The sequence below is a fragment of the Megalobrama amblycephala genome, linkage group LG16 (genome assembly GCF_018812025.1).
Source record: "Megalobrama amblycephala isolate DHTTF-2021 linkage group LG16, ASM1881202v1, whole genome shotgun sequence".
Classification (NCBI taxonomy): domain Eukaryota; kingdom Metazoa; phylum Chordata; class Actinopteri; order Cypriniformes; family Xenocyprididae; genus Megalobrama; species Megalobrama amblycephala.
In genome coordinates this window covers 41,147,688-41,175,023 of record NC_063059.1, presented here as the reverse complement: position 1 = coordinate 41,175,023, position 27,336 = coordinate 41,147,688, and the positions used below count along the sequence as shown (strand labels likewise).

Below are 27,336 nucleotides of genomic sequence, written 5' to 3'. Positions count from 1 at the left end.
AGCAACATGCTAACGAAACATTTAGAAAGACAATTCACAAATATCACTAAAAATATCATGTTATCATGGATCATGTCAGTTATTATTGCTCCATCTGCCATTTTTCACTATTGTTCTTGCTTGCTTACCTAGTCTGATGATTCAGCTGTGCACAGATCCAGACGTTAATACTGGCTGCCCTTGTCTAATGCCTTGAACATGGGCTGGCATATGCAAATATTGGAGGCGTACATATTAATGATCCCGACTGTTACGTAAAACAGTCGGTGTTATGTTGAGATTCGCCTGTTCTTCGGAGGTCTTTTAAACAAATGAGATTTATATAAGAAGGAGGAAACAATGGAGTTTGAGACTCACTGTATGTCATTTCCATGTACTGAACTCTTGTTATTCAACTATGCCAATATAAATTAAATTTTTATTTCTAGGGCACCTTTAAATGTATTTGTTTTTACAATGCATAGTGTTTTAGGCAGTTTCACAAAGAACAACCTTCCTAATACCCTAATGATAAGTCAAAGCTCATAAGATACATATATTTACCATTAACAGATACTTAAAAGCCTAACACTTGGACGCTCGATGGCGCTATGGAGTAATTATATCTCTTAAAGGATTAGTTCACTTCAGAATTAAAATTTCCTGATAATTTACTCACCCCCATGTCATCCAAGATGTTCATGTCTTTCTTTCTTCAGTTGAAAAGAAATGAAGGTTTTTGAGGAAAACATTCCAGGATTTTTCTCCATATAGTGGACTTCACTGGGGTTCAACGGGTTGAAGGTCCAAATGTCAGTTTCAGATCAGCTTCAAAGAGCTCTACATGATCCCAGACGAGGAATAAGAGTCTTATCTAGAGAAACTGTTGCTCATTTTCTAAAAAAAATAAAAATTTTATACTTTTTAACCATAAATGCTCGTCTTGCACTGCTCTGTGATGCGCCACCCATTACGTAATCATGTTAGAAAGATCACGTGTGACGAAGGCGGAAGAACAGATCCAGTGTTTACAAAGCGAACATGCAAAGACTAAGTCAAACCCTTTACAAAAAAAGGTAAAACAATGTTGGACAATTTTGAAGTTGGAGGAGAAAATGTGACCTTTCCACAGAGCAGTGCAAGACGAGCATTTATGGTTAAAAAGTATATATTTTTTTATTTTTTTAGAAAATGGCCGATGGTTTCTCTAGATTAGACTCTTATTCCTCGTCTGGGATCATGTAGAGCTCTTTGAAGCTGCACTGAAACTGACATTTGGACCTTCAACTCGTTGAACCCCAGTGAAGTCCACTATATGGAGAAAAATCCTGGAATGTTTTCCTCAAAAACCTTCATTTCTTTTCCACAGAAGAAAGACATGAACATGATTTCCCTAGATTAGTGAGGACATGTGGCCCTCACAAGACCTTTGAGAGCAGAAGAGACTCTCAAAACATCATGATCAGATGCTGAAGTTTGCATACCTGCATTTCTCCGGATGCTCATCGCGTTTATTGTTGAAGTCCAGAGAGATTTTGGCGTCCAGACCGATTCCAAAATAATTATTCATCACACATTTCTCTGTGTACAGATCCCTAAAATACAAAGAGGCACTCTCGCATCAGTCCATTTTAAGGACATTGTTGACTAGATGAATAAAAAGATCATGTGACTCACAGGTTCTCTGGATCACAGCTGAACGGGTCGGCGTTGACCAACAGCCTGCTGATCACTGACCCGCTGAAAGAGCCCGACACACCCGCCCTGAGACCTGCACACGAAAACACACATCATGAGCTTCTGAACAACATCAACGACTCTGCCGACTCACTGACGACTGCTGCTCTTACTTGGGTAGAGGATCTTGGTGTTCAGCATGGGCATGTTCTCCCTACTTCCTGTCTGTGCAGGAAGTGAGGCGGAGCTGCCTATGGATAGGCGTTCTTTACTGATGAGCTTCTCACATGGAGTCTTAGACACTGAGATAGAGAGAAAAATGAGTGACGCTGTACTTCAGGAACGAGTGTTTGCACGTTTCAAGAGCCTCACCTCTTCTGCTGGCTCGCGTTCTGTTGCTGTATGACAGCAGAGATGATCGCTCAGCATCATCATCCTCATCTTCATCCTCCGCAGGCAGTGAGGGCAAACCTTCCTCCGTTTGAGCGTTCTGTTCATCCACCGCTGAAAGACCAGATCATGACAGAATATTAATTGCTGGACAAATGTTTAATTTATTTGAATGAATTATTTAAAAAAATGTTTTTGAATGAATTCAATGGCTCATTAATAAATACTTGTTTCATTACTGGACGAATCAGTGTTTTTGAACGAATCTTTTGAATGAATGATTCAATGACTTATATAATTTTCAACAGTCACTTGTCGCCACCTAGTGGTGTAACGATGTAATTGTTTTAACCATTATTTGAAGTGCCAAGTTAGTTTCAAAAGGCGATTTGCTCCATTTTGATCACTTTCGTAGACATCAGTGTTTATATCCTAACTATAATCTTTTATCTCAGTACTTCTGTGATCATTTGAATATTTCTAACACAGAAATAACTACTATGTGGTTCAAAACTTAACTGGTACATCGTTTTCGCGTGCGAAAACAAAAATGGTGGCGCCGTGGGTGGAAACATGCATATTAAGGGCCGGTAATATTATAATAAGATCCCCTTCCTATGTCACCACGGGAGTGAAATCTGAGCGGCTCATTTTTTCACATGTTTGCAGACAAAGGCTTGCCAAAACAAGTTACTGGGTTTTTCTTTTTCACGTTTTCTGGATTGGTAGATGCACCAGGGACCCGATAATAACACTTAAACACGAAAAAGTCTGATTTTTTTTATATGTTCAAATGTCAATATCAAATGAGGTGAAGCACCTTTTTTCTCTTTTTCATTTACCTTTCTCCGTGTGCTCTATGATTTGTCTGATGGCTTTCTTCAGGCTGTTGGCGCGTAACATCAGCTGCTCACGAGGTTTGAAGATGGCGGCAGGCGGTCGAGGAGAACAAGGAGCTGTGACTGTGGGCGGGGCAGTGGGCGGAGCCAACACCACACCCTCCCCATCAACCTGCTCCTCTGCGATGGTGGGCGGAGGCGCAGTCATCACACTGGTGGCCTGGGCTTCCTCGTTAAGCGTCTTCAGTAATGAGTCCAACTTTTCTTTAAGCACACAACACTGCATACAAAAACATCCTGAGTAATTCATCAGCCAATCACAAAATACTTCCAGCTTTCAAAAGCCAATCACAAAACAGCATGTCATCTAATAGCCAATCACAGCTGACCTTTTTAGCCATGGCCTCTGATTCTTCTGAATTTTCTGTGTTCTTCTCGTATGCACGTCCCACTTTCGCAACAAAGTCCTTTACCGTCTCACACAAAACTCTGAAAAACATGCTTTTAGATAAGCAGGCTGCAACGAACAGAAATACACACTGTTGCTTACATATACAGTACGTACTTGGCAGAGGAAATGACCACAGAGTGCTGATCGGACGTCAAGATTTTGGAGAGATGAGCAGCAACGGAGTCTTCATAGGTCAGAATGTGCTGCACCTGGAACAGAGGAAACACAGAACAGACGATGGGAAAAGAGAAACACCAAACTGCCATTGGGAAGAGAGGAAACCCAGAACAGCCAATGGGAAGAGAGGAAACACAGAACAGACGATGGGAAAAGAGAAACACCAAACTGCCATTGGGAAGAGAGGAAACCCAGAACAGCCAATGGGAAGAGAGGAAACACAGAACAGACGATGGGAAAAGAGGAAACACCGAACAGCCGTTGAGAAGAGAGGAAACACCAAACAGCAGTTGGGAAGAGAGGAAACACAGAACAGCCAATGGGAAGAGAGGAAACACCGAACAGCAGTTGGGAAGAGAGGAAACACGAAAAGCACTTGGGAAGAGAGGAAACACCGAACAGCCGTTGGGAAGAGAGGAAACACAGAACAGACGATGGGAAAAGAGGAAACACCAAACTGCCGTTGGGAAGAGAGGAAACACAGAACAGCCAATGGGAAGAGAGGAAACACAGAACAGACGATGGGAAAAGAGGAAACACCAAACTGCCGTTGGGAAGAGAGGAAACACAGAACAGCCAATGGGAAGAGAGGAAACACAGAACAGACGATGGGAAAAGAAGAAACACCAAACTGCCGTTGGGAAGAGAGGAAACACAGAACAGCCAATGGGAAGAGAGGAAACACCGAACAACAGTTGGGAAGAGAGGAAACACAGAACAGCCAATGGGAAGAGAGGAAACACCGAAAAGCAGTTGGGAAGAGAGGAAACACGAAAAGCACTTGGGAAGAGAGGAAACACAGAACAGCCGTTGGGAAGAGAGGAAACCAGAACAGCCGATGGGAAGAGAGGAAACCAGAACAGCCAATGAGAAGAGAGGAAACCCAGAGCAGCAGTTGGGAAGAGAGGAAACACCGAACAGCCGTTGGGAAGAGAGGAAACCAGAACAGCCGTTGGGAAGAGAGGAAACCAGAACAGCCGTTGGGAAGAGAGGAAACCAGAACAGCCAATGGGAAGAGAGGAAACACCAAACAGCAGTTGGGAAGAGAGGAAACACCGAAAAGCAGTTGGGAAGAGAGGAAACACCGAACAGCCGATGGGAAGAAAGGAAACACAGAACAGCTGATGGGAAGAGAGGAAACCCAGAACAGCCGTTGGGAAGAGAGGAAACACCGAACAGCCGATGGGAAGAAAGGAAACACAGAACAGCCGATGGGAAGAGAGGAAACACCGAACAGCCGATGGGAAGAAAGGAAACACAGAACAGCAGTTGGGAAGAGAGGAAACACAGAACAGCCGATGGGAAGAAAGGAAACACAGAACAGCCGATGGGAAGAAAGGAAACACAGAACAGCCGATGGGAAGAGAGGAAACACAGAACAGCCGATGGAAAGAAAGGAAACACAGAACAGCAGTTGGGAAGAGAGGAAACACCGAACAGCCGATGGGAAGAAAGGAAACACAGAACAGCCGATGGGAAGAGAGGAAACCCAGAACAGCCGTTGGGAAGAGAGGAAAGACCGAACAGCCGATGGGAAGAAAGGAAACACAGAACAGCCGATGGGAAGAGAGGAAACACCGAACAGCCGATGGGAAGAAAGGAAACACAGAACAGCAGTTGGGAAGAGAGGAAACACAGAACAGCCGATGGGAAGAAAGGAAACACAGAACAGCCGATGGGAAGAGAGGAAACACCGAACAGCCGATGGGAAGAAAGGAAACACAGAACAGCAGTTGGGAAGAGAGGAAACACCGAACAGCCGATGGGAAGAAAGGAAACACAGAACAGCCGATGGGAAGAGAGGAAACACAGAACAGCCGTTGGGAAGAGAGGAAACACAGAACAGCCGATGGGAAGAGAGGAAACACCGAACAGCCGTTGGGAAGAGAGGAAAAACCGAACAGCCGATGGGAAGAAAGGAAACACAGAACAGCCGATGGGAAGAGAGGAAACACAGAACAGCCGTTGGAAAAAGAAGAAACACCGAACAGCCGATGGGAAGAAAGGAAACACAGAACAGCCGTTGGAAAGAAAGGAAACCCAGAACAGCCGATGGGAAGAGAGGAAACACAGAACAGCCGTTGGGAAGAAAGGAAACACAGAACAGCCGTTGGGAAAAGAGGAAACACAGAACAGCCGATGGGAAGAAAGGAAACACAGAACAGCCGTTGGGAAAAGAGGAAACACAGAACAGCCGATGGGAAGAAAGGAAACACCGAACAGTCGATGGGAAAGAGAGGAAACACCGAACAGCCGTTGGGAAGAGAGGAAACACAGAACAGCCGTTGGGAAGAGAGGAAACCCAGAACAGCCGATGGGAAGTGAGGAAACACCGAACAGCCGTTGGGAAGAGATGAAACACAGAACAGCCGTTGGGAAAAGAGGAAACACAGAACAGCCGATGGGAAGAAAGGAAACACCGAACAGCCGTTGGGAAGAGAGGAAAGCCAGAACAGCCGATGGGAAGAGAGGAAACACAGAACAGCCGTTGGGAAGAGAGGAAACACAGAACAGCCGTTGGGAAGAGAGGAAACACCGAACAGCCGTTGGGAAGAGAGGAAACACAGAACAGCCGTTGGGAAAAGAGGAAACACAGAACAGCCGGTGGGAAGAAAGGAAACACAGAACAGCCGATGGGAAAAGAGGAAACACAGAACAGCCGATGGGAAGAGAGGAAACACAGAACAGCCGATGGGAAGAGAGGAAACACAGAACAGCCGTTGGGAAAAGAGGAAACACAGAACAGCCGGTGGGAAGAAAGGAAACACAGAACAGCCGATGGGAAAAGAGGAAACACAGAACAGCCGATGGGAAGAGAGGAAACACAGAACAACCGATGGGAAGAGAGGAAACACAGAACAGCCGGTGGGAAGAAAGGAAACACAGAACAGCCGATGGGAAAAGAGGAAACACAGAACAGCCGATGGGAAGAGAGGAAACACAGAACAGCCAATCAGAGCAGCAAGTTTGATCTTTTGAAATACAAGATTTTGATGTAAGATACTGATTATTCAATTGTAAATAAATAAAGGGTGGGAAAGTATTAAAAAATATTATTATAAAAATAATTTCATTTTATAATTTTTTTTATTTTCAAGATCTCACTGCCACGCTTCACTTTGAAACACATAAATTTATTTAATTAAATCACGATTTGATAATCGTGCCGAGTCATGATTTCAGTTTAATTACAATTAATCATGCAGCCTTACTTTAAAGTTTTCATGATATATTTATATACAATTATAGTTTTCATTTTAATTCTCGAATGAGCGGGACTTTTTTTTTAATTCTCCTTTAGTGGTCCATACAAGAAAGTAGGGCATATGACAAGGTGAGTAAATGATGATTTAAGTTTCATTTTAGGGTGAACTGTCCTTTTAAATCAGCATTACCTCTGAGTCCTCACTGCAGTCCTCGGTTACCGTGGAGCTGGAGTGTTGCCGTGGTAACTTGGTCTCATATACCATAATACTCCATCTACGAGAAATAAAAGCGTTGGATGGTTTGTCAAGGACTGAGACAGACTGTGACTGACAGATACTTCAGGCACACAAACTGACCTGTCAAGCATCTTGGTACTGGCTCTCTCCAGTTTTTCCAGGATCTGCGGTAACTGTGTGTCGTCATCACACGCCGAGCCCCACCCCAAAACTCTGGCCAGGTCATTTCCTGTTCCCAGCGGAAGCACGCCCAGCTGGCACTGCGGACGCCACATCAAAACATCAAACTCTAGACATGAACCTGTGGCTCAAACAGTAACTAGCAACAAACCCAAGATAACTGATTCAATTCACAGGAAATGCATGAACTGAAAAGCACCACCAGAAGGCAGTATAAGCACAGAAAATGTGTCTGAACTCTGTTCATCCTGTATAGTACAGCATATTAGTATCAGTGCATGTGATTTATTAATGTTCCAGTATGCCGTTAACCACAGCTGGTGTAGTATTATCTGTAGTTAGTACAAGTTAGTACACTGCAGTATGATTCAGTGTCTGTTGTGTTTGTTTACCTGTTTGTGTAACGTCAGAGCATCTATCTCTGATAAAACCCATCCGACACTGCCGTCTCCTCCACACACCAGAATACGAAATGTGTCGAACTTCTGAAACAGACGCAAGCTGCGACAGACACACACAAACACATGTAAACATGTCAATTGCAAGAAAAAAAATGCAAGATTATCGATTTTTTTTTTATTGTCTGAGTGGATATTTGTGTGTGTGTGTGTGTGTGTGTGTGTGTGTGTGTGTGTGTCTTACCCCAGATGTGGCCCTCCATTCATCAGATCAAACACTTGTGCAGGGTTCAACAGCTGTTTGAACCGCCGTAGAAACTTCACGCCCTGATTATCTCCACTTTTACTGTTCACGAACACCAACAACGGGCTGGTGCAGGTCGGAGGACACGTCGCCTTCCAAAACCCTACAAACACACACAAGAGAGAGGTTGCAGTTTCACAGTGTTATTTTAGTATTATTTATCCGGTAACACTTTACAATAAGGTTCTATAAGTTAACATGAACTAACAACGAAAAATACTTAAAGTTTAAAAGCTTAAACTTTAAACATGCATCATTTTGAATCTTCAGTCTAGAGCATGTGAGTTCTTCATGTTCTGAACTATTCCTGACATAAAGCCATAATTGGTCATTTCTGTGAGGTGATTTTTAGATACGAGCTATTTCTGACGGAGCGCTCTGATTGGATATTTCCATGAGATCGCTCTGATTTCACTCTGATTGGTCATCTCTGGGAAAGTATTCTGACGAGTTGATTTTGCAGAAGTGCTCTGATTGGTTGATACTGAGGGAACGCTCTGATTGGATGCTCACCGTCCGAGTCGATGCTGTTGAGGGCAGTGGGTGGAATCACGGAGACTTTACACTGACCCAACGGACACTTAGAAGAGAGCTGGTCTTTGCACCCAGCATGCACCTGGAGAAAGTACACACAGTTGATTGTCATCTTTGTCTTCCATTAAATGTGTAGCATAACATTAATAAATGTCAGAAAATCATGAACTTTCACACACTCACCATAGCTTTACACCACAAACAGCGCCAGTCCTGAAGTCTCAAAACGCTGCCGCAGGTTTTATCGCACACAGTGCATTTGGCACTGACGGGCAGATTCCCCTCCAGCCACTGGTGAGGCATCGAGATCTAACGAGTTTACAAAGGTGTTAATTACAAGTTCAGAAATTACCTGACCTTCTTACACAAAATGGATATAACCCTAACCACCCTATCACAAAACAAGAAAAAAGTGTAGCATAGCAAAAATAACGCTCACCCCATCCTCATCCTCCAGTATGTCTTTGCCGATGGAGGCCAGAGTCGTCCATTTGCAGTTATTAGTGGCTCTGACCGCACAACGCTTGTGAGCCTTGAACTTGCACACTGTACAACACACAAAGTTTTCAGTCAAGTTAAATGGTTAGTTCACCTAAAAATAAAAAATAAATCATTTACTCACCCTCATGTCTTTCTAAACCAATAAGATTTTTGTTCATCTTCAAAACACAAATGAAGATATTTTAAATGAAATCTGAGAATTAACCTCACTGGTTCTAGCAGAAGCTCAAACGTGCTGCGTAACACGAGAATGAACCTCATTGGTTCTTTCAGAAGATTCAAACGTGCTGCGTAACAAGAGAATGAATCTCATTGGTTCTTGCTGAAGCTCAAACATGATGCGTAACACATGAATTAACCTCATTGGTTCTTGCTGAAGCTCAAACGTGCTGCGTAACACAAGAATGAACCTCATTGGTTCTTGCTGAAGCTCAAACGTGCTGCGTAATACCAGAATGAACCTCATTGGTTCTTGCTGAAGCTCAAACGTGCTGCGTAACAAGAGAATGAATCTCATTGGTTCTTGCTGAAGCTCAAACATGATGCGTAACATGAGAACGAACCTCATTGGTTCTTGAGGAAGCTCAAACGTGCTGCGCAACACGAGAATGAATCTCATTGGTTCTTGAGCTGAAGCTCAAATGTGATGCGTAACAGGAGAATGAACCTCATTGGTTCTTGAGGAAGCTCAAACGTGCTGCGTAACATTGGTTCTTGCTGAAGCTCAAACGTGCTGCGTAACCTCAAACGTGCTGGTAACCTCATTGGTTCTTGCTGAAGCTCAAACGTGCTGCGTAACACGAGAATGAACCTCATTGGTTCTTGCTGAAGCTCAAACGTGCTGCGTAACACGAGAATGAACCTCATTGGTTCTCGCTGAAGCTCAAACGTGCTGCGTAAGCTCAAACTCAAACGTGCTGCGTAACACGAGAATGAACCTCATTGGTTCTTTCAGTGCTGCGTAAGCTCAAACGTGCTGCGTAACACAAGAATGAACCTCATTGGTTCTTGCTGAAGCTCAAACGTGCTGCGTAACACGAGAATGAACCTCATTGGTTCTTGCTGAAGCTCAAACGTGCTGCGTAACACGAGAATGAACCTCATTGGTTCTCGCTGAAGCTCAAACGTGCTGCGTAACACGAGAATGAACCTCATTGGTTCTCGCTGAAGCTCAAACGTGCTGCGTAACACGAGAATAAACCTCATTGGTTCTTGCTGAAGTTCAAACGTGCTGCGTAACAAGAGAATGAATCTCATTGGTTCTTGCTGAAGCTCAAACGTGATGCGTAACACGAGAATGAACCTCATTGGTTCTTGCTGAAGCTCAAACGTGCTGCGTAACACATGAATGAACCTCATGGGTTCTTGAGAAAGCTCAAACATGCTGCGTAACAAGAGAATGAACCTCATTGGTTCTTGCTGAAGCTCAAACGTGCTGCGTAATACCAGAATGAACCTCATTGGTTCTTGCGGAAGCTCAAACGTGCTGCGTAACAAGAGAATGAACCTCATTGGTTCTTGCTGAAGCTCAAACGTGCTGCGTAATACCAGAATGAACCTCATTGGTTCTCGCTGAAGCTCAAACGTGCTGCGTAACACGAGAATGAACCTCATTGGTTCTTTCAGAAGCTCAAACGTGCTGCGTAACACAAGAATGAACCTCATTGGTTCTTGAGGAAGCTCAAACGTGCTGCGTAACGAGAATGAACCTCATTGGTTCTTGAGGAAGCTCAAACATGCTGCGTAACACAAGAATGAACCTCATTGGTTCTTGAGGAAGCTCAAACGTGCTGCGTAACAAGAGAATGAACCTCATTGGTTCTTGAGGAAGCTCAAACGTGCTGCGTAACACGAGAATGAACCTCATTGGTTCTTTCAGAAGCTCAAACGTGCTGCGTAACACAAGAATGAACCTCATTGGTTCTTGCTGAAGCTCAAACGTGCTGCGTAACAGGAAAATGAACCTCATTGGTTCTTGAGGAAGCTCAAACGTGCTGCGTAACACAAGAATGAACCTCATTGGTTCTTGCTGAAGCTCAAACGTGCTGCGTAACAAGAGAATGAACCTCATTGGTTCTTTCAGAAGCTCAAACGTGCTGCGTAACACGAGAATGAACCTCATTGGTTCTTGCTGAAGTTCAAACGTGCTGCGTAACACGAGAATGAACCTCATTGGTTCTTGCTGAAGTTCAAACGTGCTGCGTAACACGAGAATGAACCTCATTGGTTCTTGCAGAAGCTCAAACGTGCTGCGTAACAAGAGAATGAATCTCATTGGTTCTTGCTGAAGCTCAAACGTGATGCGTAACACGAGAACGAACCTCATTGGTTCTTGCTGAAGCTCAAACGTGCTGCGTAACACATGAATTAACCTCATGGGTTCTTGAGGAAGCTCAAACATGCTGCGTAACAACAGAATGAACCTCATTGGTTCTTGCTGAAGCTCAAACGTGCTGCGTAATACCAGAATGAACCTCATTGGTTCTTGCTGAAGCTCAAACGTGCTGCGTAACAAGAGAATGAATCTCATTGGTTCTTGCTGAAGCTCAAACGTGCTGCGTAATACCAGAATGAACCTCATTGGTTCTTGCTGAAGCTCAAACGTGCTGCGTAACAAGAGAATGAACCTCATTGGTTCTTGCTGAAGCTCAAACGTGCTGCGTAACAAGAGAATGAACCTCATTGGTTCTTGCTGAAGCTCAAACGTGCTGCGTAATACCAGAATGAACCTCATTGGTTCTTGCTGAAGCTCAAACGTGCTGCGTAACAAGAGAATGAACCTCATTGGTTCTTGCTGAAGCTCAAATGTGCTGCGTAATACCAGAATGAACCTCATTGGTTCTTGCTGAAGCTCAAACGTGCTGCGTAACACGAGAATGAAACTCATTGGTTCTTGCTGAAGCTCAAACGTGCTGCGTAACACATGAATTAACCTCATTGGTTCTTGCTGAAGCTCAAACATGCTGCGTAACACAAGAATGAACCTCATTGGTTCTTGCTGAAGCTCAAACGTGCTGCGTAATACCAGAATGAACCTCATTGGTTCTTGCTGAAGCTCAAACGTGCTGCGTAACAAGAGAATGAATCTCATTGGTTCTTGCTGAAGCTCAAACATGATGCGTAACATGACAACGAACCTCATTGGTTCTTGAGGAAGCTCAAATGTGATGCGTAACAGGAGAATGAACCTCATTGGTTCTTTCAGAAGCTCAAATGTGCTGCGTAACACGAGAATGAACCTCATTGGTTCTTGCTGAAGCTCAAACGTGCTGCGTAACACGAGAATGAACCTCATTGGTTCTTGCTGAAGCTCAAACGTGCTGCGTAACACGAGAATGAACCTCTTTGGTTCTTGCTGAAGCTCAAACGTGCTGCGTAACACGAGAATGAACCTCATTGGTTCTCGCTGAAGCTCAAACGTGCTGCGTAACACGAGAATGAACCTCATTGGTTCTTGCTGAAGCTCAAACGTGCTGCGTAACAGGAGAATGAACCTCATTGGTTCTTTCAGAAGCTCAAACGTGCTGCGTAACACGAGAATGAACCTCATTGGTTCTTGCTGAAGCTCAAACGTGCTGCGTAACACGAGAATGAACCTCATTGGTTCTCGCTGAAGCTCAAACGTGCTGCGTAACACGAGAATGAACCTCATTGGTTCTCGCTGAAGCTCAAACGTGCTGCGTAACACGAGAATGAACCTCATTGGTTCTCGCTGAAGCTCAAACGTGCTGCGTAACATGAGAATGAACCTCATTGGTTCTTGCTGAAGCTCAAACGTGATGCGTAACACGGGAATGAACCTCATTGGTTCTTGCTGAAGCTCAAACGTGCTGCGTAACACATGAATGAACCTCATGGGTTCTTGAGGAAGCTCAAACATGCTGCGTAACAAGAGAATGAACCTCATTGGGTCTTGCTGAAGCTCAAACGTGCTGCGTAATACCAGAATGAACCTCACTGGTTCTTGCTGAAGCTCAAACGTGCTGCGTAACAAGAGAATGAATCTCATTGGTTCTTGCTGAAGCTCAAACGTGCTGCGTAATACCAGAATGAACCTAATTGGTTCTTGCTGAAGCTCAAACGTGCTGCGTAACAAGAGAATGAACCTCATTGGTTCTTGCTGAAGCTCAAACGTGCTGCGTAACAAGAGAATGAACCTCATTGGTTCTTGCTGAAGCTCAAACGTGCTGCGTAATACCAGAATGAACCTCATTGGTTCTTGCTGAAGCTCAAACGTGCTGCGTAACAAGAGAATGAACCTCATTGGTTCTTGCTGAAGCTCAAACGTGCTGCGTAACACATGAATTAACCTCATGGGTTCTTGCTGAAGCTCAAACGTGCTGCGTAATACCAGAATGAACCTCATTGGTTCTTGCTGAAGCTCAAACATGCTGCATAACACAAGAATGAACCTCATTGGTTCTTGCTGAAGCTCAAACGTGCTGCGTAACAAGAGAATGAATCTCATTGGTTCTTGAGGAAGCTCAAACGTGCTGCGCAACACGAGAATGAATCTCATTGGTTCTTGAGGAAGCTCAAATGTGATGCGTAACACGAGAATGAACCTAATTGGTTCTTTCAGAAGCTCAAACGTGCTGCGTAACACAAGAATGAACCTCATTGGTTCTTGAGGAAGCTCAAATGTGCAGCGCAACACGAGAATGAATCTCATTGGTTCTTGAGGAAGCTCAAATGTGATGCGTAACACGAGAATGAACCTCATTGGTTCTTTCAGAAGCTCAAACGTGCTGCGTAACACGAGAATGAACCTCATTGGTTCTTTCAGAAGCTCAAACGTGCTGCGTAATACGAGAATGAACCTCATTGGTTCTTTCAGAAGCTCAAACGTGCTGCGTAACACCAGAATGAACCTCATTGGTTCTTGCGGAAGCTCAAACGTGCTGCGTAATACCAGAATGAACCTCATTGGTTCTTGCGGAAGCTCAAACGTGCTGCGTAACACCAGAATGAACCTCATTGGTTCTTGCGGAAGCTCAAACGTGCTGCGTAACACGAGAATGAACCTCACTGGTTCTTGAGGAAGCTCAAACGTGCTGCGTAACACGAGAATGAACCTCATTGGTTCTTGAGGAAGCTCAAACGTGCTGCGTAACACGAGAATGAACCTCATTGGTTCTTGAGGAAGCTCAAACGTGCTGCGTAACACGAGAATGAACCTCATTGGTTCTTGAGGAAGCTCAAACGTGCTGCGTAACACGAGAATGAACCTCATTGGTTCTTGAGGAAGCTCAAACGTGCTGCGTAACACGAGAATGAACCTCATTGGTTCTTGAGGAAGCTCAAACGTGCTGCGTAACACGAGAATGAATAAAAGCCTAAATTAAATCTGTTCATTATATAAAGCAGTAAGGTCTCTTGAGAAAATGTGGACTAAACTGCTCGATTCACATGGATTAGTTTTACATTCTCTTTATGAACTTTTTGAAGCGTTGAAGTGGTATTTGCATAGCTGTGAATGGAGGGACAGAAATCTCTCCAATTTCATCAAAAAGATTTTCATTTGTGTTCTGAAGATGAACGAAAGTCTTACATGTGTGGAATGACATGAGGGTGAGTACATGATTACAGAATTTTCATTTTTGGGTGAACTAACCCTTCAACATAAATCAGCACAGAAACCTCTATAACAATCAAATCAAATGCATGATGAAGAGTAACAGACCTTCGCAGGACAGTCCGTGAGAGGTGACTCCAGACAGCGCCTCCCGGCAGACGTTACAGTACGTGGGGCGAGCGTGTGAACAGGCGTACCAGTTATGCATCCCAGAGAAATGATCCATACTGAACTGAGTGGACTAGAGCAGAGACACAAGCATTAAACTGATCAAAAGTGATGTTTATAATGTTACTAAAGATTTCAATTTCAAATAAATGATGAACTTTCTATTCATCAGTTTCCACAAAAATATGAAGCAGTCACTACTAGCAATTAAACTAAATATCCACCCGCAGAACTGTATTCTGTCTCATTTTGTGTGTGGAATAATTAGTACTTGATCACAGAGTCTACAAAGATTTTCCACTGCTTTCTGCCGCTTATAGAGACTGCGGTGTAATATATTTCTAATAAACCCGGTCCTAAACAGACGGTAAAAACTTTCCATCAGATGGAGAATCTCACCTCAAAGTGTTCTCTGTTCTGAACACTCTTCAGTGCTGCGATCCATTCCTCCATTTCTTTCCTGTTTTCCGCACACAGAATCAGCCGACGACACGGAGTGATTACCTACAGAGAGAGAGGGGGAAAAGCTCAGGAGTCGGTCATGTGAAACTGAAGAAATCGGAATAGATTTGTTCAAGTATCATAAGCTGCTTTCTCCAAACATAACCTTAAATGTGTGTGTGAGCACCAGAAACATGTGTTTCTCCTACAACTGAGGCCAAGGAACAAGGAACACACTGTTCACACACACACACACACACACACACACACACACACACACACACACACACACAGACTCGACCAAGGAGCTCTTGTTATCCAACTTACAGGGTGCCAACTAGGGCTGTGTGACAGATCAAAAATATTCACAGTGATTTTGCTGGCGATATGATATTACTCAACACTAAGAGGAATATTGCAATGAGCTTTTTATTTGGCCACTAAGTTTACCTAAATACCGTGACATTACATTAGTTTCACATGTCTCCTTTTTCAGCAGTTCATTAGTAGGAGAGTGTGTTTTTGCATAGCAAAAAAGCATTACAGTTAATAAGATCAGTTCATCTCACTTTAAGTCAATTCAAGAGTGCGTCAAACAAAAAGTTTGTATTATTACTCAAAAATGTTCACTGAGGACTGCATTCTTCAAATATTAAAAAGATTTAATTATATGTAGTTTCTATTGGTGCATATAAATAAAAATGAATAAATACTCATAATGACCAGTGTGAAAAAGTGTAGATTATTTTTAACTAGATATAAGGTCTCATTTGCAAACACTGGTTCATGCAATATCCGACATGAACTAACAATGAGCAATATGTTTTTTACAGCATTTATTAATCTTTGCTAATGTTAGTTAATACAAAATTCAGTTGTTCAATCTTGGTTCAAGGTGCATTAATGTTTTTAACCATCTGGTGCTTATTTCAACAAAATGGATCTACTATATTTTAGTTCAATAATGTTTTTAATTTAATATTTTGTATATTGGATTTTAGAGTACTAAATTATATTTATGCAGTATTTATAATCCATTTATTCACTTTTTGAGCATAGGTCTGAAAATTAAATTTCCAACTTAAACTGTCATAAATTTTGAATATTTTGGAGCACAGACTTTATTTTGATCTCTTTTTAAAGACAACACTTGGCAAATTATTCTGAAGTGAAAAAAAAAAAGTTTAAAAAAAAAGAGAACTTTTAAAAAAGTTACAGAATTTTACATTTATTATGAAAAATGCAAAAAAAAACTATTTTAAATTTTTATACAGTATGAAATATTTTATATACAAAAACACATTTTACTTTAAATATCAATACCATAAATTTAAACAATTTATGTTCCAAATTTGATCTTGATATCTCAAAAAATGAGCTTTCAGTAAGATTTTGTTTGGGCGCAGTACCAAAAGTTTCCACTAGGTGGAATTCGTCTTCCATTCGTTTCCAATATGCTAATTTGGACCATTTAACCTTTTTTTTACTGCAAAAATGTTACTTTTTTTTTTTTTTTTTTCTGTATACCAAGTTTCATAAAGTATTTTTAACCCTCTGGTGCTCTTCACTCATTTGTTACCGATTTTGTTTTTTCTCATTTGTTTTTTTTTGTTACATTTTTTACCAAGTTTTGTAAAGCATTTCGCTCATTTTTTACTGAAAAAATTTCCGTTTTTTTTTTTTTTTCGTTTTTTGATTTTTTTTACTGTATACCAAGTTTCGTAAAAGCATTTTTAACCCTCTTTGCTCATTTTTTACCGAAAAAGTTTATGTTTTGTTTTTTTAGAATCTTTTATTTCATAACAACTTTTGTAAACAACTTTTTAACTATATGGTGCTCTTCGCTCATTTTTTAAACGAAAAATTTTAAGTTTTGTTTTATTTATTTTTTTATTTTTTACTTCATCGTACTTCATTTTCAACACTTCAAGTAAAAAATTCTAAAAAAAGCTAAATGTTAAATTTTTCGGTAAAAAATGAGCGAAGAGCACCAGAGGGTTAAAAATCCTTTAATGAAAGTTTAAATTAACATGAAACTAAAATTAATAAATGCCATAGATGTATGGTTCTTTGCTATTTCATGTTAGCTAATGTATGTTAACTAATGTTACCAAATAAAAGCTCATTGAACAGTTGCCAAAGTTCTGAGTGTATGTGTGTATATATGTATATAGATGATTGAAATCTTATGTTATGTTTGGAATTTGTAATAGAATTAGAAAGCAAAATAGAATCATGTTTACTAGTGGACTCAAAACTCTGGAACTCAAACTTTTTCAGCTGTATCACTCAAATACCACACCAGCCAAACCTTCAAGCATTCAAAGGCCTAAAATAGCATGTGTGTGTGTGTGCGGCCGTGCGTACGTCAACTTCCCAATCCGTTTCCTTCAGCTGCAGACAAAGACCCTCTGTTCCCACACGGATAAAAATAACTCACGCCTTTCCTCCGCCAGCACACACACACACATATAAACCGATCATATTATTCATTCCGCAGAAGAGTACACAAGCTGCCTCATAAAACCAACTAAAATATACAGACACATGGATCAGCTGACACACAGCGGAAGAGAGAGAGAGTCAGTGAGCGTCTGCTTAATGTCTTTGATGTAGATCTCGAAGCCACTTTTATCACTCACACAAACACACATTATCAGCGCTATCATAACACCAGCCGAACCGTGTCATGCGACTCGAAGAGCTTTTGGGCTTGAGTTACATAAGCTGAATATATCCTGTTTTTAAGACTTTAACACACAGCTGCGACTCTAATCTGATCATGCACCTAATGAAATATCAGTTTCACACTAATCTGTATGAATGGTGCTATTTAAATGAACTCTGACTTTTGACTATGCTGAACCCTGTGGATTAATTACTGTAATGCATGAAACAAGATAACCCAAAATATTGACAAGTTCAAGTGTGAAAAGCCCATCTGATTGGGGTGGTTGATCACTTTTTAACTTTAGTTAGTGTGTAATGTTGCTGTTTGAGCATAAACAACATCTGCAAAGTTACGACGCTCAAAGTTCAATGCAAAGAGAGATATTTTCTTTTACAGAAATCACTTGGTAGGGCTGGTAGGGACTACAACGAGCTTCTTCCCAGGTTAGTGACATCACAAACCCTAAAATTTACATAAACCCCGCCCCCGAGAACACAAAATTTGGATTTGCACAAAAGATTAACATGACGACATGCTAGTGGATGAGTTGAATCAACTCCACAGCAACTACATAAATTTATCCACTAACCATTCAGAAACGTCTAAAAGTTGTAACTTCTTCCTGAATCTCTCCATCAGTGTCGACTCCGGTTTGAACAATGTAAGGCTGAACACCGTTACTGACAATCCTCATTTTGGCTGCGTGAGATTCTCCAGCTTTGTTGTTGTTGAGCTGTTAAAGCTCCGCCCTCTTCTGGAGCAGCAGCTCATTTGCATTTAAAGGGACACACACAAAAACAGCGTGTTTTTGCTCACACCCAAATAGGGGCAAATTTGACAAGCTATAATAAATGATCTGTGGGGGATTTTGAGCTGAAACTTCACAGACACATTCTGGAGACACCAGAGACTTACATTACATCTTGTGAAAAAGGGGCATTATAGAATGAAAACTTGTTGTAAACTATTACCAGAGTCAGTCATCAATGGTTTAACTTACTGAAAAGTGAAAACACTTTGATTTGTTACGCTTTCAAAACAGCTGTCAAATTCTAACTCGGCCAATGGAATGAGTGTGGGGGCGGGGCCATCTGTTTGACTGACCAATGGCAGGTAGGGGGAGTGTTCGGAATCCTGTTTGAAATCTTTTGCAGTTCTGATTAGTGATGACAGACTTCGCCTTTAAATATAAATCAGTTTTATACTTCAACACTTCACAGCATGTATTACAGTCTGACACTGCTGAACTCTTGCACAACACAGACTCATGACGTCTTCTGAAGCACACAATGTCTTGGGATCTGTCAGAGCAAAACCAGCTGACGGTCCAAGCAATATTCATCTGATCTGGATTCAAATTACATACAATAATTTGAATCAAACTGGCTCCTGAAGTAGCATGAACTTTATTGCTTTTCTTATATTAAAGGTGCCCTAGAACGTTCTTTCACAAGATGTAATATAAGTCTAAGGTGTCCCCTGAATATGTCTGTGAAGTTTCAGCTCAAAATACCCCATAGATTTTTTTTAATTCATTTTTTTAACTGCCTATTTTGGGGCATCATTAAATATGCGCCGATTCAGGCTGCGGCCCCTTTAAATCTGGTGCTCCCCGCCCCCGGAGCTCGCACTTGCCTTAAACAGCATAAACAAAGTTCACACAGCTAATATAACCCTCAAAATGGATCTTTACAAAGTGTTCGTCATGCAGCATGTCTAATCACATAAGTATAGTATTTATTTGGATGTTTACATTTGATTCTGAATGAGTTTGATAGTGCTCCGTGGCTAAAGCTAACATTACACACTGTTGGAGAGATTTATAAAGAATGAAGTTGTGTTTATGAATTATACAGACTGCAAGTGTTTAAAAAATTAAAATAGCGACAGCTCTCTTGTCTCCGTGAATACAGTAATAAACGATGGTAACTTTAACCACATTTAACAGTACATTAGCAACATGCTAACGAAACATTTAGAAAGACAATTTACAAATATCACTAAAAATATCATGATATCATGGATCATGTCAGTTATTATTGCTCCATCTGCCATTTTTCGCTGTTGTTCTTGCTTGCTTACCTAGTCTGATGATTCAGCTGTGCACAGATCCAGACGTTAATACTGGCTGCCCTTGTCTAATGCCTTGAACATGAGCTGGCATATGCAAATATTGGGGTCGTACATATTAATGATCCCGACTGTTGCGTAACAGTCGGTGTTATGTTGAGATCCGTGTGTTCTTCAGAGGTCTTTTAAACAAATGAGATTTATATAAGAAGGAGGAAACAATGGAGTTTGAGACTCACTGTATGTCATTTCCATGTACTGAACTCTTGTTATTCAACTATGCCAAGGTAAATTCAATTTTTCATTCTAGGGCACCTTTAAAGCCCTTCAGACCAAAAGATACCCAACAAAAGGCATGATTTTCTTGGTGTTTTGTTTGGTTGTTATTTCATGTTTGTATCAATTTTACAGTTATTTACTGTAGTCTTTACTGTCACTTTTGATCAATTTAATGCATCTTTGCATTAGTTTCTTTAAAAATAACCTCACCAACCCCAAATTTTTGTTTAAAACATTATGTCTCAGATACAGACACTTCTCTTCTCCTTTAATAAGCATGCATTATATAAACCACATATAAATATCAATATAACATTTAGTGTGGTTAATAAAATAGCATAATTCATCAATCCTGCTGAGCATATGAAAATTATTTGAGACAATGTTTGAAACTTTGTATTGTTAGCAAGATGAATCGCTTGTTTTTCTCCTTCATAAATGAATATGTAACAACAACATGTTTGCGTATATAGTGTGACAATTAAAACAAGCGTGGACTATAGACCACTGAAAGGCGTATGTTCAATGATAATTAATGTTTTTTCTCAGAAAATATTTAAAGTATGATTTTTTTTAAATGTTTTTGAAAGTCTCTTCTGCTCACCAAGACTGCATTTATTTGATCAAAAATACAGTAAAAATTCTGAAATATTATTACAATTTAAAATATCTGTTTTCTATGTGAATATATAGTAAACTGTAATTTATATCCAGTGATCAAAGCTGAATTTTCAGCAACATTACACTCACACGATCCTTCAGAAATCATTCTAATATGATGATTTTCTGCTCAAGAAACATTTATTAATGTTGAAATCTAGTGATAGATTTTATTTTTCAGGATTATTTGATGAATATAAAGTTCAAAAGAACAGCATTTATTTGAAACAGAATCTTTTATAACATTATAAATGTCTTTACTTCCACTTTAAAGCATTAATTAAAAGCATTAAATTATTTAATCTTATCCACCCCAATTAACTGGCATATCAGGTAATTAATTTGATTCATATTTTAAAAATACAAACCTAAACTAGACAGTTATTCAAACAAACACACACACACACACACAGCTGTCATACTGAGCCCAAGGCACAGGCAGTGGACACAGTGTTCAAAACACACACACACTCATTCTTGTACATCTATCTTTTGGAGGACATTCATGCACACAATGCAATCCTAACCCGAACCCTTAACCTGATTATAATACTTAATATTCAACAATATTATTGATCTGACTGCACTGACACTATTCATGAGAACTGGATGTTGACATCCCCGTTTCTGCAGAACAGCTTTATAGATGAAATGACCTAATTTAATAACTGATGATCGTTACAGCAGAACTGAATCAACACTGAACTAACAGCCAAAATCAACCCTGTTTGCATCAATGAATCATTTTCCTGTTATCCCTGAAAAGCTGCTTTGAAACAGTCTGTGTTGTATTAAGTGCTTTAGACTTGACTTTAACCTGATCCAGAAAACCAAGTCTTGACCCTCAAACAGCCTCTCAGAAAGTGAGCAACGTATCCTGTATCCAGTATAAAACTCAAACCGGTCTTCACAAGAATTGTTTACATGTAAATATCCTTATAATGATTATAGACAACCAAAACAGAATGTGGTAAAATGTCAATTTACTCCATAAATTATTTCCATCTTCCCCAGAAAGCAAGAATTTGTCAGATTTAACTCACATCTGGAGGTAATTTTATACCAAAAAACATAATTAATGCTATCTTTCACCACAAAATCATCATTTACGCTCTCACACGTGGTTCAAACCTGTATGGCTTTCTTTCTACTGTCCATACAATGAGTCAAACTTAAAATGTTCTTCAAAAGAGAAGAAATAAAGTGAGAGTGTAAATGATGACAAAACTTTCATTTTGGGGTGAACTGTCCCTTTAAGAAAACACACACTCTCTTTCTCTCCCTCTCATTCCACACATTCTTTCCTCTTACTTATTGCCGGCAGAATCCAGACGCTCCAGTGAGGCTCTTCTGTCTCTCGTATGGAAGTCTACAGACCGGCTCATCAGCAAATAACTCCTAATTCAGCTTCTCTCTCTTTCCTGATCTGATCCATGTCTCTTTCCTTCCCTCTCTCTTTCAAAGACTCCTCCTTTTTTCCCTCACGATGACTCAGAGACCCGCGTCCTGTCAGAGCCCCTCCCACAGAGCAGGAGAACGCATATGAAAACACAGCGAACGCCGAGCGGATACACCATGGAAAAGCGCGAGCTCCTCCCTGCAATTAAAGTTAAATCAGTCCAAATGTCAACTATAAATACCCTGAACACGCACATGTGCTCCGGACTATTTCAGGCTGTTCTGTTTATCACATCCAGAATAAACACATTCTGCGTTTTTCTCAGAAGCTTCATTTCCTTTGCCGAGAACATCAGAGAAAACATGAGAAAGCAGTGTGTGTTTGCTTTAGTGAAACTGACTCCAGAAGTCAATCTGACGAAGAGAGTTTCTTTTAGGAGTAGAGTTTAATCTTCAACGAGAGAAACTCTGAGTCACGTCTAGAAATCAGAACATCAATGATTTGAGTTTGTAATCAATCGCCTAGCAACCAACCGGAACACCCTAGCAACTGCATAGCAACGCCCTTATTTTCTTATGTAAGCACTTGTGAATCAGTCAGAGAAGTTATCAAATTAAACGACATAAATAAAAAGAATTGATAAATGAAATACACTAGTGTTTGAAGTGAGTTTTTTTTAAAGGAAATTGATACTTTTATTCATCAGGGATGTATTAAATTGATCAAAAGTTACAGTAAAGACATTTATAATGTTACAAAAGATTCTATTTCAAAGAAAAGCTGTTCTTTTAGAACTTTCTATTCATCAAAGAATCCTGAATAATAAAATGTGTCACAGTTTCCACAAATATATGACTGTTTTCAACATTGATAATAATCATAAATGTTTCTTGAGCAGCAAATCAGCATATCAGAATGATTTCTGAAGGATCATGTGACACTGAAGACTGGAGTAATGATGCTGAAAATTCAGCTTTGATCACTGGATATAAATTACAGTTTAATATATATTCACATAGAAAACAGATATTTTAAATTGAAATAATATTTCAGAATTGTTACTGTATTTTTGATCAAATAAACGCAGCCTTGATGAGCAGAAGAGACGTCTTTAAAAACATTAAAAATCTTGCCTAAACTTTTGAACACTAATGTATTTTACCACATTTTCATATGTTTAAATAAACAAAACCAGTTACTGACCTGCATTTATGCTGCCTCTAAAAATCACAGAAAATCATTTGAAAGAATGATATAAATCTATTTCTGACTGTTTTATCTATTTTGAAATGACCGCATCATTTGGCAACAGACCGCTGAGGACAGTGAACACAAATTCATGCAAATTAACGCTTAATTAAAATTCTATATGCGTGTGTGTGTGTGTGTGCGTGTGTGTCTCCGTATCTGTGTGTGTGTGTGTCTGCATGTGTGTGTATCTGTGTCTGTGTGTGTGTCTGCATGTGTCTGTGTGTGTGTGTGTGTGTGTGTGTGTGTGTGTGTGTGTGTGTGTGTGTCTGTGTCTCTGTGTGTGTGTGTGTGTGTGTGTGTGTATCTGTGTCTGTGTGTGTGTCTGCATGTGTCTGTGTGTGTGTGTGTGTGTGTGTGTGTGTCTGTGTCTCTGTGTGTGTGTGTGTGTGTGTGTGTGTGTGTGTGTGTGTGTATCTGTGTCTGTGTGTGTGTCTGCATGTGTCTGTGTGTGTGTGTGTGTGTGTGTGTGTGTGTGTGTGTGTGTCTGTGTCTCTGTGTGTGTGTGTGTGTGTGTGTGTGTGTATCTGTGTCTGTGTGTGTGTCTGCATGTGTCTGTGTGTGTGTGTGTGTGTGTGTGTGTGTGTGTGTGTGTGTGTCTGTGTCTCTGCATGTGTCTGTGTCTCTGTGTGTGTGTGTGTGTGTGTGTGTGCGTGTGTGCGTGTGTGTCTGTGTATCTGTGTGTGTGTGTGTCTGCATGTGTCTGTGTCTCTGTGTGTGTGTGTGTGTGTGTGTGTGTGTGTGTCTGCATGTGTGTCTGCATGTGTCTGTGTGTGTGTGTGTGTGTGTGTGTGTGCATGTGTGTGTGTGTGTGTGTGTCTGCATGTGTGTGTATCTGTGTCTGTGTGTGTGTCTGCATGTGTCTGTGTGTGTGTGTGTGTGTGTGTGTGTGTGTGTGTGTGTGTGTGTGTGTGTGTCTGTGTCTCTGCATGTGTCTGTGTCTCTGTGTGTGTGTGTGTGTGTGTGTGTGTGCGTGTGTGCGTGTGTGTCTGTGTATCTGTGTGTGTGTGTGTCTGCATGTGTCTGTGTCTCTGTGTGTGTGTGTGTGTGTGTGTGTGTGTGTGTGTGTCTGCATGTGTGTGTGTGTGTGTGTGTCTGCATGTGTGTCTGCATGTGTCTGTGTGTGTGTGTGTGTGTGTGTGTGCATGTGTGTGTGTGTGTGTGTGTGTCTGCATGTGTGTGTATCTGTGTCTGTGTGTGTGTCTGCATGTGTCTGTGTGTGTGTGTGTGTGTGTGTGTGTGTGTGTGTGTGTGTGTGTGTGTGTGTGTCTGTGTCTCTGCATGTGTCTGTGTCTCTGTGTGTGTGTGTGTGTGTGTGTGTGTGTGTGTGTGTGTGTGTGTGTGTCTGTGTATCTGTGTGTGTGTGTGTGTCTGCATGTGTCTGTGTCTCTGTGTGTGTGTGTGTGTGTGTGTCTGCATGTGTGTCTGCATGTGTGTGTGTGTGTGTGTGTGTCTGCATGTGTCTGCATGTGTCTGCGTGTGTGTGTGTGCGCGCGTGTGTGTCTGCATGTGTCTGTGTGTGTGTGTGTGTGTGTGTGTGTGTGTGTGTCCCCATGTCTGCATGTGTCTGTGTGTGTGTGTGTGTGTGTGTGTGTGTGCGTGTGTGTGCGCGCGTGTGTGTCTGCATGTGTGTGTGTGTGTGTGCATGTGTGTGTGTGTGTCCCCATGTCTGCATGTGTCTGTCTCTGTGTGTGTGTGTGTGTGTGTGTGTGTCTCCGTATCTGTGTGTGTCTGCATGTCTGTCTGCATGTGTGTGTGTTTGTCTCCGTATCTGTGTGTGTGTCTCTGTGTGTGTGTGTGTGTCTGCATGTGTCTGTGTCTCTGTGTGTGTGTGTGTGTCTGCATGTGTGTCTGCATGTGTCTGTGTGTGTGTGTGTGTGTGTGTGTGTGTCTGCATGTGTCTGCGTGTGTGTGTGTGTGTGTCTGCATGTGTGTCTGCATGTGTCTGTGTGTGTGTGTGTGTGTGTGTGTGTGTCTGCATGTGTCTGCGTGTGTGTGTGTGTGTGTGTGCGTGCGTGTGTGTCTGCATGTGTCTGTGTGTGTGTGTGTGTGTGTGTGTGTGTGTGCATGTGTGTGTGTGTGTGTGTGTGACTCACAGTGAAGCTGTTGTTAACATTCTTGGTGCTGGATTCCGCTACGCTGGCGTCTGTCAGATCCACTTCATCAAAAATAATTGACTGAAAACAAATCATCACAAATTAATCAATATTTCTTTCCCCCAAACATTATAAAAAGGAAAAATGTGATTAAAAAGTCTGAGAGGACATAAAAAGTAGTTACATATAGCATTAGAAATATATGAAATATATGAAAATTCATATATATATATATATATATATAAATAAATATGTGTGTTTTTGTGATTTATGAGGATACAAATGTATGTGACATGGGTATTACACTGGTATTACATCATAAACATGTTTTATAAGGACATTTCATGAGTCATCATATTTAAAAGCTTTAAAAACCTACTAAACAAAGTTACATTGTACATTATTAAAAATGTACAAATGCAGAATGTCTTCTGTGATGGTAGGAGGAGTGTAGAGGAGAGAATGTACAGTTTGTCCTCACTAAGATAGCAAACACAACCTGTGTGTGTGTGTGTGTGTGTGTGTGTGTGTGTGTGTGTGTGTGTGTGTGTGTGTTTAGACAGACCTTGGCCGTCTGAGCGTAGTACAGTGTTCTTCCCCGCAGTTTAAAATAACGTCTCTTCCAGCGCTGGAAATTCGTCTGTTTCATTAACTTTCCCTCTTTTAAAATCGTCTAGAAGGAGAGAGAGAGAGAAAGTGAAAATTCCTTTCTTTCCAGTCACCCTCGTTCTTTTACGTAATAAATAACATCATCATCATCCTTTTTACACACCGTTACATCTCCCACAAACCTTTACTGGAAAGATATTTTCACACCAAGAAACCACACAAACTACACTGACACTCCAACCTCAGACAACACACACACACACACACACACACACACACACACACACACACACACACACTGCTGCCTGCAGTTTCACGTTAGACCTAAAGGGAGCAGCAGAGCGCAACATATTTCACTCTGACATCAGATTTCTTTATTTGCAAGCATAACTATTAATATTTCTCATATTTACGATGATTGATTTCTGCAGGTTTTCCTCAAATCATGTCTTGACCATTAATTTATTTACTTATTTATTTATTTGTTCATTTATTTATTTACCATTTACTGCCATATAGCATCAAAGCTATAATCATGGCAAACTCAAGAGTAATAAAATTTTAAATAATCATAATAACAATAATATTTCAATTAATTGTATACAGTCATTCAACATATATTCATATTATGCTTACAAACAAATAAAACATATAAAATAAATAAATAAAATAATAATACCAATAATAATAGCTATATAAAATAGTTGTAATTATATAGTAATAGTTATATAAAATATTACAATTTCATATTTGATAAAACATTATAATATTTTTCCAGGAGAACCTTTTTTTGAATGTCCGTTCATGTACTTTCTGAATAAAAACATTGCCTAATATCAGTTAAAGCAGGATATTACAATAAAATATGCTTTATAGTTAATGAAGACTTGCAAAAATCACATTAAGGCAAATCTTCCCTTTCCAATTAAGATCATTTCATATAATAATGGTTCCGTCTGGATTCCCTTCATATAATGTATTATGGATACATTCATCTCAGCTTCTGGACATTAAAACTTTAAAAATCGCATGGTAACACACCTTAAAAATGACGTTTTTTCTGCATTACACAATTTTAAACATTAAACGCTGACTCGTTAAAACACACAGACATGTATATCAAACTGATCTGACTTCAACTCCAGCCGCTCATCCGATCTTTACAGCTCCAACAAGAGCAAAAACACTACAAGCAAACTCTTTGTACATCAAATCTGCAGCAAAGCACATCCGAGTCACAAAGTAAT

At 40.6% G+C, this 27,336-nt stretch overlaps 1 protein-coding gene across 4 annotated transcripts in view; it reads right to left on the bottom strand.

Moving 5' to 3' along the window:
* Positions 1-27,336, bottom strand: part of LOC125248143 (diacylglycerol kinase delta-like) — a 45,042-nt gene that overhangs the window by 9,166 nt on the left and 8,540 nt on the right. For 3 of the 4 annotated variants that reach the window (XM_048159792.1, XM_048159794.1, XM_048159793.1), the window contains exons 2-19: positions 26,046-26,153; positions 25,481-25,561; positions 15,016-15,120; positions 14,557-14,689; positions 8,812-8,918; positions 8,556-8,681; positions 8,352-8,454; positions 7,779-7,941; positions 7,529-7,637; positions 7,077-7,216; positions 6,909-6,993; positions 3,451-3,545; positions 3,275-3,374; positions 2,889-3,165; positions 2,029-2,160; positions 1,830-1,958; positions 1,657-1,750; positions 1,464-1,574 (exon numbers count right to left, since the gene is read on the bottom strand). In XM_048159792.1, the coding sequence (XP_048015749.1) occupies positions 1,464-1,574; positions 1,657-1,750; positions 1,830-1,958; positions 2,029-2,160; positions 2,889-3,165; positions 3,275-3,374; positions 3,451-3,545; positions 6,909-6,993; positions 7,077-7,216; positions 7,529-7,637; positions 7,779-7,941; positions 8,352-8,454; positions 8,556-8,681; positions 8,812-8,918; positions 14,557-14,689; positions 15,016-15,120; positions 25,481-25,561; positions 26,046-26,153 (2,198 nt within the window). Of the gene's footprint in view, positions 1-1,463; positions 1,575-1,656; positions 1,751-1,829; positions 1,959-2,028; positions 2,161-2,888; positions 3,166-3,274; positions 3,375-3,450; positions 3,546-6,908; positions 6,994-7,076; positions 7,217-7,528; positions 7,638-7,778; positions 7,942-8,351; positions 8,455-8,555; positions 8,682-8,811; positions 8,919-14,556; positions 14,690-15,015; positions 15,121-22,048; positions 22,299-25,480; positions 25,562-26,045; positions 26,154-27,336 lie in introns of those variants that run through there. The other variant, XM_048159795.1, reaches the window with a different exon arrangement.